This window comes from Chrysochloris asiatica, unplaced genomic scaffold (genome assembly GCF_000296735.1).
Source record: "Chrysochloris asiatica unplaced genomic scaffold, ChrAsi1.0 scaffold00128, whole genome shotgun sequence".
In the NCBI taxonomy this organism is placed as follows: Eukaryota; Metazoa; Chordata; class Mammalia; order Afrosoricida; family Chrysochloridae; genus Chrysochloris; species Chrysochloris asiatica.
Window position 1 is genome coordinate 6,176,090 of NW_006408646.1, and position 12,670 is coordinate 6,188,759.

Below are 12,670 nucleotides of genomic sequence, written 5' to 3' on the forward strand. Positions count from 1 at the left end.
TTAAGAGTATGGGGGAAAAGAAAGAGTCCCCACTGAATAGCTATCATCTATCGTCTAGATGGGTCTGGTGAAAAGAGATGGGGATAAGATTCGTAAGATTCAATAGTGAATAATTGTTATCATGACTAATTGCGACTGTCACAATTGTAAAGGTAGAAGTTTTGTAACAAAAACATGGGAGTGTTTAATCTTACAATCCAGAAACAGGGGACCCTAGGACCATCTAGAGAGGAACGCACAAGCAGAATGTGGGACCTTAACCAGAGAAGCAGCAGTACCATAGATGGAGGCAGAGATGGGGGCATGGAGAAGGGGAGTGGCTGAGGACTCTAGATTCATGGACTAAGAAGAGAGGGACTAAGAGCTGGTGGCCAGGAGCAGACTTGCTGAATGTGCCCTTTGGAGATGTAAATTATTATATATGCCTGAGTGGGTTTTTTTTGTTTGTTTTTTAACAAGTTAAAGTGGGGAGAGAAATACTGTTAACTGATGGTACATGGAGGGGATTATAATCATTGTAATGAAGCTAGTGTATGATTTGTTGAATGTAAAACCGATAATATGTCCTGTAAATTTTCACTCTATCCACAATAAAAACCTTAAATAAAAAAAAAGAGTAACAAAAAGAAACAAACAAAAAATGTATTGTTATATATTTTACTCTAAAAAACTAAAATGTATTACTTTAAAAAAATTATTGGGAGTTGAGTAAAGGTTTATAGATCATTAGTCAATATATTACTTTTTTTAAAATACAAAAAAGTATAATGCACCTCTACCCACACATCTGGGAGTCCTGGTGTGGTGCTGTGGGCTAATGCATTAGACTGCAAAGTCATTTGAACTGCAAGGTCAGTGATTCAAGCTTACCTGCTGCACCTTGGAAACCCTATACAGGGTCGCTATGGGTCAGAATTGACTAGACAGCACTTAACAAAAATAACAACCCACACATCCATTGTGACTGTTAGGAAAAATGCAAATAGAAAAGTTATAGTTGTTGTTAAGTGCCATTGAGTTGGTTCAACTCATAGCAACCCTGTATAGGGTTTCCAAGGAGTACTTGATGAGTTTGAACTGCCAACCTTTGCTGTTCAAACTGACCTTGCATTTCAGTGCTTTATCCTAGGTTTTAATTCTCCCTGTTGAAAAGAAGCAAAGAGGCTCCCCTCCTTCCTTGTGTTTTCAGAATAAGTTCCAACTCACAGTAACCTGTATAGGGTTTTTGAGGGGCCGTTGGTAGCTCTGAACCACCAACTTTGCATTTATGAGTCCAGTACTTATCCTGAAGCACACTATACCAGGACTCCTTCAATAGTTTTGTTGTTGTGTTGACTCTGTATAGGATTTCCAAAGAGGGCTGGTGAGTCTGAACCTTGAACCCTATGGTCCAGTGCATTATCCTGCATATTACTGTTGTTGTTGTTAAGTGCCATAAAGTGGGACCCATAGAGACCCTGTATAGAACTAGTAACAGTAAAATCTTCTGAAAAGTATGTAAATAAGGAATTTCCTAAAGGACCTGGGAGCCATCTTTTGAAATGTAATCAAGAAGGCTCATACGGAAACTCCCATTTTCCTGCAAGGAAAAGAACATAGCTTTAGGCCTCAGGTCATAAGAGAACATAGCAATATTATCTTAAACGTGATGTCATTAGTTGTATCCAACCAGCTATAAAAAGGACAGATTTTTTTTTTTTTTCTATCTTTGCAATATCTTTAGCAGGATTGCCTGTTGCAACACATTCTGCTTTATAGCTTATTCCACCTGTAATAAAAATTTTCTTTCTCCATGTATTTTTGTGTGGAGGATTTCTGGGTTGGGAGTAGATTTCATTTTCCCCTGTATTAAAACTTAAATTCTAAGCACTTGGTATTTTATAGTGGGTTTTACAGAGGGAGCTCACTCCATTTTGAGTTTTAACATAAATTCAACCTCCATTTAGCTATTTTGACCATTAACCTGCAACGTTTTACCCTCAGGCAGAATTTGTTTAAGAGTAGATTACTATGACTCCCCTTGCCTGCCCAGTGAGCGACTTGCCTGAGCATGTTCTTAATGGAAATTGGGGTACTGGGCCCTATGGTCTTGTGTCATGCTTTGCTGGAGGGTCCCAGAACCCAAACTGTAAAATTTCCTAATCTGCAATGGTGTATTTATCCCATTCCCTCCTGGGACTGTCAATTTTGATTTTATGAGGAATTTTTGTTTTCTACCTTTTATATTTGGGGTCCTGATGTGGCCTAGGATAAGCACTGGACCATAATGTCGGTTTGAACTGCAAGTTGTCTGTTCAAACTCACCAGCAGCTATGATTCGGAACCGACTCGATGGCATTTAACAACATTTTTCTAAAATTAGCAGCATGGAGATTAATACTATGGACACCTTTATGGCCTCATGCTGATGTCCTCCCTCATCTGAACGATGTCTTTATCTTGACTTTGTCCTATTTGTTGTTGAGACGGTTCCGATTCATAGTAATCCTGTACAGGGTTTCCAAGGACCTGCTGGTGGGTTTGAAACGCAACCTTGGGGCTTGCAATCCAGTACTGATCCTACAGCACCATACCAGGAATTCTTGTCCTGTTTAAAACTCAATAAATAGGTCTATATAAAATACATTTGAATTTGGGGTCTTTCCCCCGCTAGATCATCTGCAACATAACCTTTAATGAAATTAAAATATATGTAAGATACATATATGGTTCAAAAAGTAAAGTCATACATAAAGTACAAAATGGAAAATATCATTTTTTCCGACCATTTTTAATTTACCGAAACAAACATTTCATAGGATCCTCCAACCGTTCTAACGCTTTGTATGTATTTACTACTTAAATTCAACATCTCCATGTGGTTGGTACGTGTTTGACAGTAATTTGTAGTTATCCTAAAGTGAAGTAAAGGAAACTGGCCTGAAAATGTCAAGAATTGAACTTAATTCTTAACACTTAAAACTTAAGTGTTTAAAAAGTCTGAAACATAGAGGTTGGTACATGTAATTGAGAGCCAAAAAGCAATATTCGCCAGGAGTCTGAAGCGCGCGTTCTAAGGCGCTACACTCGGCTCGTGCTCCATCCAAAGGGCAGTTTCTCGCTGGACCAGGGGAACAGGACGCCTGCGCTCCATAACCAGTCGGAACGCAGATTCCGGCGAGACACGCCAGGTTGCTTCGCCTCAACTAGTCTTGCTACAGTAGGCGTACCCCACGAACAAAAGCGTTCAGAGTGACTGCCGCTCCAGCCACTCTACTCCTATCTTAGACCCCCGCGCCAATAGATAGAACTGAACACTCGATTGGTGGAGCTATTCTGAAGGAGGCGGGACGGATCACAAAAGGCCCGCCTCTCTTGTAGTTCTCAGCCAACTGCAGCTTCTGGGCCGCAGCCGCTGGGTTCGGTTGCGCCCTTAGGTAGTGGTCTGAGGGGCGTGAGGGCGGGGCGGGCGGGGAGTGGACCGCGAGCTGCAGGGAGGGGACGGTCTCAGGGGTCGCGCGGAGCGGGGACGGTGACAGACACGGGCGCGTGTACGCGCTCGGCTGCAGCGCGTCTCCGCGTCCCCCGTCGGACCCTGGGAAGCGGACGGGATTTGGGCTGCTGCTGTCTAGGGGCCCTGCTCCCGGGCGTCCTCTGTCCAACTCCCAGAGCGCCGAGCGGCGCCCGCACCGTCGGTCCCGGCTCGTGTCCTCTCCCCGTGGCCGGCAGGGCCCGCCTCCCGACACCCCTTTCCGCTTTAGGGCAGGGTCCTTGCGGCCCATGCGGGCCGCTGGGGACCTACACCACTCACCCCGCTTCGGGATCTACCTACCTGCCACCATGGTGGCCTTGAAGCCTGTGCGGCTCCTGCAGGGGGGTTAACCGGCCCAGCGCGCAGGCCGTGGGGGCACAGGTCACGGGCTCTGGCCCCGCACCATGGCCGGGGCCATCGCTTCCCGCATGAGCTTCAGCTCACTCAAGAGGAAGCAGCCCAAGACGTTCACCGTGCGAATCGTCACCATGGACGCCGAGATGGAGTTCAACTGCGAGGTAAGCACCCGCAACTCCGACGGGCCGCGGTTAGGGACTGCCCTGTCGCGAGTCGGGTGTGGACCTGGGAGCCCCCGCCGTGGGTTCAGTTGAAGCTTGAGGAATTCTGCTCATCCCATCATCGGGGCATGGCTAAGAGATAGTTAGAAATGGAAGGGGCCATCTAGGCCCAAATCCTCAAGTTAAAGATAATTGCTGCTTTTCTTCTTCGGGCTTTTAGGTTTGGAAGCACTTGTGGAAGGTTGTTTTCATTCATTGTTACTGGAAAAGGTTGGGTGCATCCAAGGTAGAGAAATACCGTTGTCAAAGTCAGGTATAACCTCTGGCTGGGTGGAATTTGAGACTTTATTAGCTAATATTGTTATGCATCTTGTTTGTTAAAAAGTTTGCTTTTGTTCACTGTTTTTCAAAGCTTACATTTTTGGGGGAAAGACATGCTGTCTTATACTTACTTTTTCATACTTGGGGATCAGCTGGAATGTGGATTTCCACGGAGAGGCGTGGGATTTCAGCTTGATGATAGCAGTCATTTGTTGAACACTTAATAAGTGCCAGACACGTGTGCATTGTAATCCTCACAACCACCCAGTGAGGTGGTGGTGGTTTGCCATGGAGTCGATTTCGAATCATAGCAACTCTGTATAGGGTTTCCCAGGCTGTAAATCTTTACAGGCGCAAAAAGCCTCATCTGGTGATTTAAGTTGCTGACCTTGGCTTAGCAACCCATCTGGTCCCCCAGTATGCTACCAGGGCTTCTACCCACTTGAGGTAGATATCATTATTATTATCAGCACTTCCTCCTAGACTGTATATCTAGTAAATGGGAAAATTGGGTTTTGAACCAAGCTCTTAGCTCATACAGTACTCCCTCTCAGGTTTTTTTTTTTTTAATTTTTATTGTGGATTGAGTGAAAGTTTACAGGGCATATCATCAGTTTTACATTCAACAAATCATACACCTTGTTTCATTACAATGATTATTGTTGTTGCTGTGTGCCGTGGAGTCGGTTCCAATTCATAGCAACCCTGTACAGACAGGGTTTCAGAGGCTGTAAATCTTTACAGGAGCAGACAGCTCATCTTTCTCCTGCGGAACAGCTGGTAGTTTCAAACTGCTGACTGTGATATTAGCAGTCCAATTTGTAACCACTACGCTACCAGAGTGGTTACAATGAATATAACCCCCTCCATATACCATCAGTTAACAGTATTTGTCTCTATTCACTTTAGCTCTTTTTTTTTTTTTTTTAAACACTCAGGCATATATAATAATTTACACCACCAAAGGGCACATTCTGCAAGTCTGCCTCCTGGCCAACAGCTCTCAGTCCCTCTCTTCCCATGAATGTGGAGTACTCAGCTGCTCCCTCTCTCCATGTCCCCATCTCTGCCTCTTTCTCTGGTATTGCTGCTTCTCTGGATGAGGTCTCGCATTCCACTTGTGCTCTTCTCCCTGGATGGTCCTAAGGTCCTTGGTTTCTGGACTGTAGGATTACAATCCAGCTACTCCCCTGTTTTTATTACAAAACTTCTACCTTTACAATTGTAACAGTCACAATTAGTCATGATAATGATTACTCACTATTGAATCCTAAGAATCTTATCTCCATCTTGACAAGATGGAAACTATTCAGTGGTGACTTTTTCTTTCCTCACACACTATTAAACTAAACTCCCCCTTGAAATCTTGTAAGCCAGTCACTTCTTGCCTTTACCACCCCTTCATTTTAGGTAAAAGGAGCTCTGGTAGCATAGTGGTTATGACTCGGGCTGCTATCCTCAGGTTCAGCAGTTCAAAACTACCAGCTGTTCCACGGGAGAAAGATGAGGCTTTCTGCGCCCGTAAAGATTTACAGCCTCTGAAACCCTGTCTGTACAGGGTTGCTATGAGTCGGAACCGACTCCACGGCACATAACAACAACAACAACATTTTAGGTAGCCAATGTCCAAGTTGCCCATCCCTATCTGCCCTGTGTACAGAGGGGAGAGCATTTTTACGTAATGTAAAGACTCCTTTCCTCTCTGTTGTTATTTAGAGTTACTACCTCCATGAGTATAGGTCAAGTTCATCAAATTGTAGCAATTTACCTGCGTTTCCTTTATCAAAAGTTGTAGGTTTTTTTGGTTTGTTTGTTTTTATCTTCCTCTAGTCGAGTTCGGATTATCAAGCCATTGAGGCTAGGTCAAGTGGGCCTCTCAAATAATTTAAATCCTTGCTACTCACAAAGCCATTTGAACTGCAAGGTCAACGGTTCAAGCTCACCAGCTGTTCCTCGGAAATCCTATACAGATTCTCTCTGGGTAGGAATTGACTTGACGGCACTTAACAACTCACATGTGGTCCATGGACCAGCAGCATCAGCAGCAGTGACTAAAGAGTAGGCAAACATTTTCTGTAAAGATTATTGGCTTTGCAGGCCGTATAGAGTCTTGTTGCATCTACTCACTTCTTCCGCTCTATCATTATAGTACAGAATTAGCATTACATACTTCTGCGTGATGTATCATGACAGCTTGAGGCGCCCTACTGACCTGCTCCCCATGGAAATGTTAAAATTATTTAAAAAACAAAACACCTACCACCATTTAAAACCTCTTGAAATGGTCTTAAGGGGAAATAGCAAATGAAGAAACATCTACTCAGGAAAATCAATGAAAGTTGTTAAGAAAGATGAATTCTGTGTATGTGAGCCAGGAACTTCTCCCTCCCTCACGCTTCTCAGCTCAGAGAGGTAGAAACTCCTGTCCACACTGTTGTGATCAAGAGCACAGGGCTCCCTCTTCTGTCAGCTTCCAGTCAGCCGACTTTCTTTCCAAGAGGTCAGGATGTGTTTCTCATCCTGCTCCCAGCTACCTGTTGCTGAGGCTAAGCCCAGAGCTGGGTTAGTCAAGAGGCTGAGGTTGCCTTAGTCTTTCCAGCCTCCATTCATGGATGAAATGGCAAGTTAAGAACATGGGCACCAGTTGCACTCGTGTCTGCCTCCTGATTCTTTGGTTCAGAAGAAGCAAACCAAGGCTACTGCTTCCTCCACCCAGAAAGTACTCAGCTCCTAGGTAGGGGTATCATTCAGAAAGAAGCTTGCCATTGTCCCTACCCCCAGCTTCAGAGCCTTGGCGAAGAAGCAAACCACAGAATAGATGTTGTTGTTGTTGTTATGTGCCTTGGAGTCGGTTCTGACTCATAGCAACCCTGTACAGGGTTTCCAACGCTATAAATCTTTATGGGAGCAGAAAGCCTCATCTTTCTCCCGCGGAACAGCTGGTAGTTTCGAACTGCTGACTGTGAGATTAGCAGCCCGATTTGTAACCACTACGCATTGATTTTTTTCCCAAAGAAATGGACTTCATTTGCAGCAGAGCTTGGAGAAGTCCATGACTCAGGGTATTCTTAAGAACAGTTGTAGGTAGCTTAGGGTCATGATAAATGGACTTTGAATAGGAGAAAAATGTGAGACAGAACGTCAAATTGAAAACAACAACAACAAAAACCAGACCTACTGGATGGGTTAAGATTGGAGAACAACCTGAGACTGTTGCCCTTGAGATACTCTTCAAATCTTGAAGCAAAACTAACCCCTTGGAGTCACCTTGTAGCTAAATAACAAATTTGCTCAAACAATAACATTATTATTAAGCGTCATCATTGGTTCTGATGCATAGTGACCCTGTATAGGGTTTCTGAGGAGCGGCTGGTGAGTTTAAACTGCCCACCTTGCAGTTCAAAATGGCCTTGTGGTCCATTGCTTATTCTGCTGCACCACACCAGGACTGTAGTAATATCATCCATAAATACTGTGCTTCTGAAAAAAAATCAAGTGGTCAACAATTAATTTAAACGAAGATGAGAATGTAAGGGAGCAAAGAAACTAATTAATGGAAACAGAGCAACCAGAATGGAAATAATGAAAATGTTGACTCATTGTGAAGAATGTAACCAGTGTCACTGAATAATTTGTGTAGAAGTCATTGAATGGGAACCTAAACTGTGTCAACCACCAAAAATATAGTAAAATATTAATGGAAAGGCATTTCACAGAGTTAATGAAGATACACCCTAATGTATAGGTTGGCTAGTTTGTAGGATAGAACCTAGTAAGGAGATAGCTCAGATCAATAGCCTAGCCTTTCACATTGGTGGTGGTTGTATGCTGTCGAGTCAGTCTGACTCAAAGCCACTCTGTATAAAGTTTCAGAGGCTGTAAGTTTTTACAGGAGCAGAAAGCCTCATCTTTTCCCCACAGAGTAGCTGGTAGATTTAAACTGCTGACCTTGTAGTTAGCAGCCTAACACATAATCTACTATGCTACCAGTGCTCACCTTCTACATTAAGACATTGGAAAAAGAAGACCAAACAGAAGGAAAGAAATAGTAAGGATTAAAGTGGAAATGAATGAAATCGAAAATGGAAAGTTAATGAAACCAAATGTTGGTTCTTTGAAAAGAACAAAACTGACAAACCTGTAGTTAATGGATACAGGAAAATAAAGAGAAAATATTCAAATGAATGGAATCAGAAATGAGAGAGGGGACATTATCCACCTACCTTATAGAATTAAAAAATATAGTAAAAGAATATTATGAATAATATATAACAAATTAGGTAATATGAATAAAAGGGACAAATTCATAGAAAGACACAAATCACTGAAACCAACTCAAAAAGAAATGTTAAGTGCTGTCAAGTCAGTTCTGTCGGAGTGGCTGGTCAGTTTGAACTGCTGACCTTGTGGTTAGCAGTCCAGTGCTTTCCTACAGTGCCACACCAGAACTCCCCAAAAGAGATCATTTAATCTTGTGTTACAGGTTTATTTCAGCCTTTAAATAAACCTATAACACAAGATTGAATTAATAATAATAATAATAGTTTTTTAAAACTACTCACAAATAGCCTACTGAGGTCCAGAAGGCTCACTGTTGAATACTACCAAATATTTAAAGAATTAGTACCTGTTTTCACAAACTCTCCTAAAAAATAGAGGAAACACTTTCCAGCTCATTATATGAAGCCATTATCACCTGGATGAAGAAGCCTGGTAGTGCCATAACTAAATGCTTGGCTACTAAACTAATGTTTGACAACTTGAACCCACTCTGTGTCTCCATGATGGAAATATTTGACAGTCGTATTCCCTAAAGATTACAACCAAGAAAACCTTATGGAGCAATCACCTTGAGTTACCATGAGTTAGAATTGACTCGGCAACTCCAAATAACAAAGCTAGAAGTATGTTATACTGATAACTAGACAAAAACCAACAAAACTAGGAGTATGTTACCCTGATAACTGGACAAAGACATCACAAGAAAACTACAGACCAATATCTCTTGTAAATGTGGACACAAAAATCCCTAACAAAATACTAGCAGCTCAAATACAGCAACATTAAAAAAAAAAAATTATTCACCATAACAAAGTGGGATCCCAAGAATGCAAAGTTGGTTTAACATTTCACAATCAACTAATGTAACATTTCAATATGATCTTTTTTTAACTACATGATCTTAATAGACATAGTAAAAGGACTTGAAAAAATTTAACCCCATTTTGTCACAAAAACACTCAGCAAACTAGGAATAAGAGGGAATTTCCTCAACCTGATAAAGGATGTCTAAAAAATGCCTACATCTAAAAAAAAGCCTACATCTAGTATCATACTTGGGAGAGCAGTGGCTCTGGAGGATACGCGTTGGACTGAACCACAAGGTTGGTGCTTTGAGCTCACTAGCTGCTCTTTGAGAGAAAGATAAGACTTTTTGCTCCCGCAAAGATCTACAGTCTCAGAAATCTTATGCAGGGTCGCTATGAGTCAGAACTGCATTTACAAGCAACAACAAGAAGCATCATTCGTAATGATTAAAGGCTGAATGTTTTCCCTCTAAGATAAGGGATAAGACCAGGCTATTTATATTGTTGCTGTCACTTCTATTCAGCATTATATTGGACGTTCTGTACAGGGCAATTAGACAAGAAAAAGAAATAAATGACATCAAGATTGAACATGAAGAAGTAAAATTATCTCTATTTGCAGGTGATGTCGTCTTTTATATAGAAAATTCTAAGAAATCCACTAAAAATGTTTTAGAACTAATAAACAAGTTCAGCAACGTTGTAGGATGTGAGATTAGTATACAAAAATCTGTTGTATATCTATGCACTTATAATGAACAATCCAAAAGGAAACTAAGAAAATAATTCCATTTACAGTAGCGTCAAAAATAATCAAATACATGGAAATAAATTTTAGCAAAAGAAGTGCAAAACTTATACTCTGAAAACAATAAAACACTGTTGAAAAAAATGACAATCTAAAGAAATGGAAAAAAGATACCATGTTCATGGATTGGAAGGCAACATTGTTAAGATGGCCAAAAATCCCTACAAACCAGCAAACAAAAGCATAATGCCATTGAGTCGATTACAAATCATAGTAACCTTATGTTGTTGTTGTTAAGTGTCGTTGAGTTGCTTCCAACTCATAGCGATGCTGTATAGGGTTTCTGAGAAGTGACTGGTGAGTTTGAACTGTTGACTTTGCAGTTCAAACCAACCTTGCTGTCTAGTGCATTATCGTGCAGTGCCACACCAGGACTCTCAGCAACCTTATAGGACAGAGTTAAATTGTCCCATAGGGTTTCCAAGACGAATCTTTATAGAAGCAGACTGCCACATCGCTTGCCTGTGGAGCACCTGGTGAGTTGGAACCTCCAACCTTTTCATAAGTAGACAAACACTTTAACCACTGCACCACCATGGCTCCTTTTTTTTAAAATACGTTTTTATTGGGAATTGAGTGATAGTTTATATGAGAAAACATCAGCTTTACATTCATTCTATCGTATTTCGTTTCATTGCAATGATTTCAATCCCCTCCATGCGTCTTCATTTAACAGCATTTGCTTCCAATCCCTCTGTGTTGTTTTATTTTGGATGTACACTGAAGCACTCAGGAATATATAACCATTCAAACAATCAAAGTGTATATACCCTGCATGCTAGCCCCCCGGCCACCAGCACACAGCCCTTCTCCCTCCTTGAGTCTAGAGTCACCAGCTGCTCTATCTCTCCCCATCATTGTCTCTGCCTCTGGCATCGCTGCTTCTCTGAATAGGGTCCTGCACTCCGCTCTTCTCCCTTAATGGCCCTAGGGTCCTCTGTTTCTGGACTGCACATTTGCACCATTCACAATCAGTCATGGCTCCTTTTATGATGACCAAAACAAATTGACCACTATTAAATTGATTATGACTCATAGTGACCCTATGTCAGGTTTCCTAGATTATAAATCATTACTGAAGAAGATAGCCTTATTTTTCTCCCATAGAGCTGTTGGTGGGTTTGAACCATCAACCTTAGTTAGTAGCCCAATCTTTAACCCACAGTGCCACCAGAGGTGCTTTTGTAATTAATCTATAAATTCAATGCAATCCTTATCAAAACCTCTACATCTTTTTTTGTAGAAATGACAAGCTAATTTTTAAATTCATTTGGAATTGCAAGGGACTCAAGAGCTGTTTACCTGTGCTTTATTGACTGTGCAAAGGCTTTCAATTGTGTGGATCATGACAAGCTATGGACAGCATTGCAAGGTATGAGTATTCCAGAACACTTAATTGTGCTCATGAGGAATCTGTACCTGGACCAGGAGGCAGTTGTTCAAACAGAACATGGGAACACTGAATGTTTTAAAATGAAGAAAGGTGTGCGACAAGGTTATATTCTCTCACCATACTTATTTAACCTGTATGCTGAGCAAATAATCTGAGAAGCTGGGTTGTATGAAGAAAAATGAGGCATCAGGATTGGCATTAACAACCTGCGATATGCAGATGATACAACCTTGCTTACTGAAAGTGAAGAGGACTTAAAACATTTACTGATGAAGATCAAAGAGCACAGTCTTCGGTATGGATTACATCTCAATGTCAAGAAAACAAAAATCCTCACCACTGGACCAGTAAACAACAGTCTTATCAACAGAGAAAAGATTGAATTTGTCAAGGACTTCATTCTTCTTGGGTCAACTATCAACACTCATGGAAGCAGCAGTCAAGAGATCAGAGGACGTATTGCATTAGGCATATCTGCTGCACAGGAACTTTTTAAAGTGTTGAAGAGCAGAGATGTCAGCTTGAGGACTAAGGTGTGCCTGACCCAAGCCATGGTATTTTCAATAACCTCATATGCATGCGAAAGCTGGACAGTGAATAAGGAAGACCGTAGAAGAATTGATGCCTCTGAGTTATGGTGTTGGAGGAGCATATTAAAAGTGCCATGGGCTGCCAGATGAACCAATAGATCTGTTTCGGAAGAAGTGCAACCAGAGTGCTCTTTGAAGGCCAAGATGGCCAAACTTTGTCTCTCTAACTTTGGACATATTGTCAAGAGGGACCAGTCGCTGGAGAAGGATATCATGTTTGGTAAGGTGGAGGGTCAGAGGAAAAGAGGAAGACCCCCAACGAGATGGATTGGTCAAGTGGCAGCATCGATGGACTCAAGCGTGGCAACAGTAGTGAGATTGGCCCAGGATTGGGCAGTGTTTCGTTCTGCTGTGCATAAGGTCGTTATGGGTCGGTACCAACTCAATGGCTCCTAACAACAACAACAAGGGCCAAAAACAATCTTGAGGAAAGAAGAACAAA

The 12,670-nt window shown here is 41.8% G+C and overlaps 1 protein-coding gene across 7 annotated transcripts in view; it reads left to right on the plus strand.

Annotated features, from left to right (window-relative positions):
- The first annotated feature begins 3,491 nt into the window (after window positions 1-3,491).
- The window catches only part of NF2 (neurofibromin 2 (merlin)), a 101,607-nt gene continuing 92,428 nt past the window's right edge, over window positions 3,492-12,670 (plus strand). For 3 of the 7 annotated variants that reach the window (XM_006869219.1, XM_006869224.1, XM_006869220.1), the window contains exon 1: window positions 3,492-4,029. In XM_006869219.1, coding sequence (XP_006869281.1) covers window positions 3,916-4,029 — 114 coding nt within the window. In that variant the 5' untranslated portion in view covers window positions 3,492-3,915. The remainder of the gene's footprint in view (window positions 4,030-12,670) is intronic. The other 4 variants (XM_006869222.1, XM_006869223.1, XM_006869221.1 and 1 more) reach the window with 2 other exon arrangements.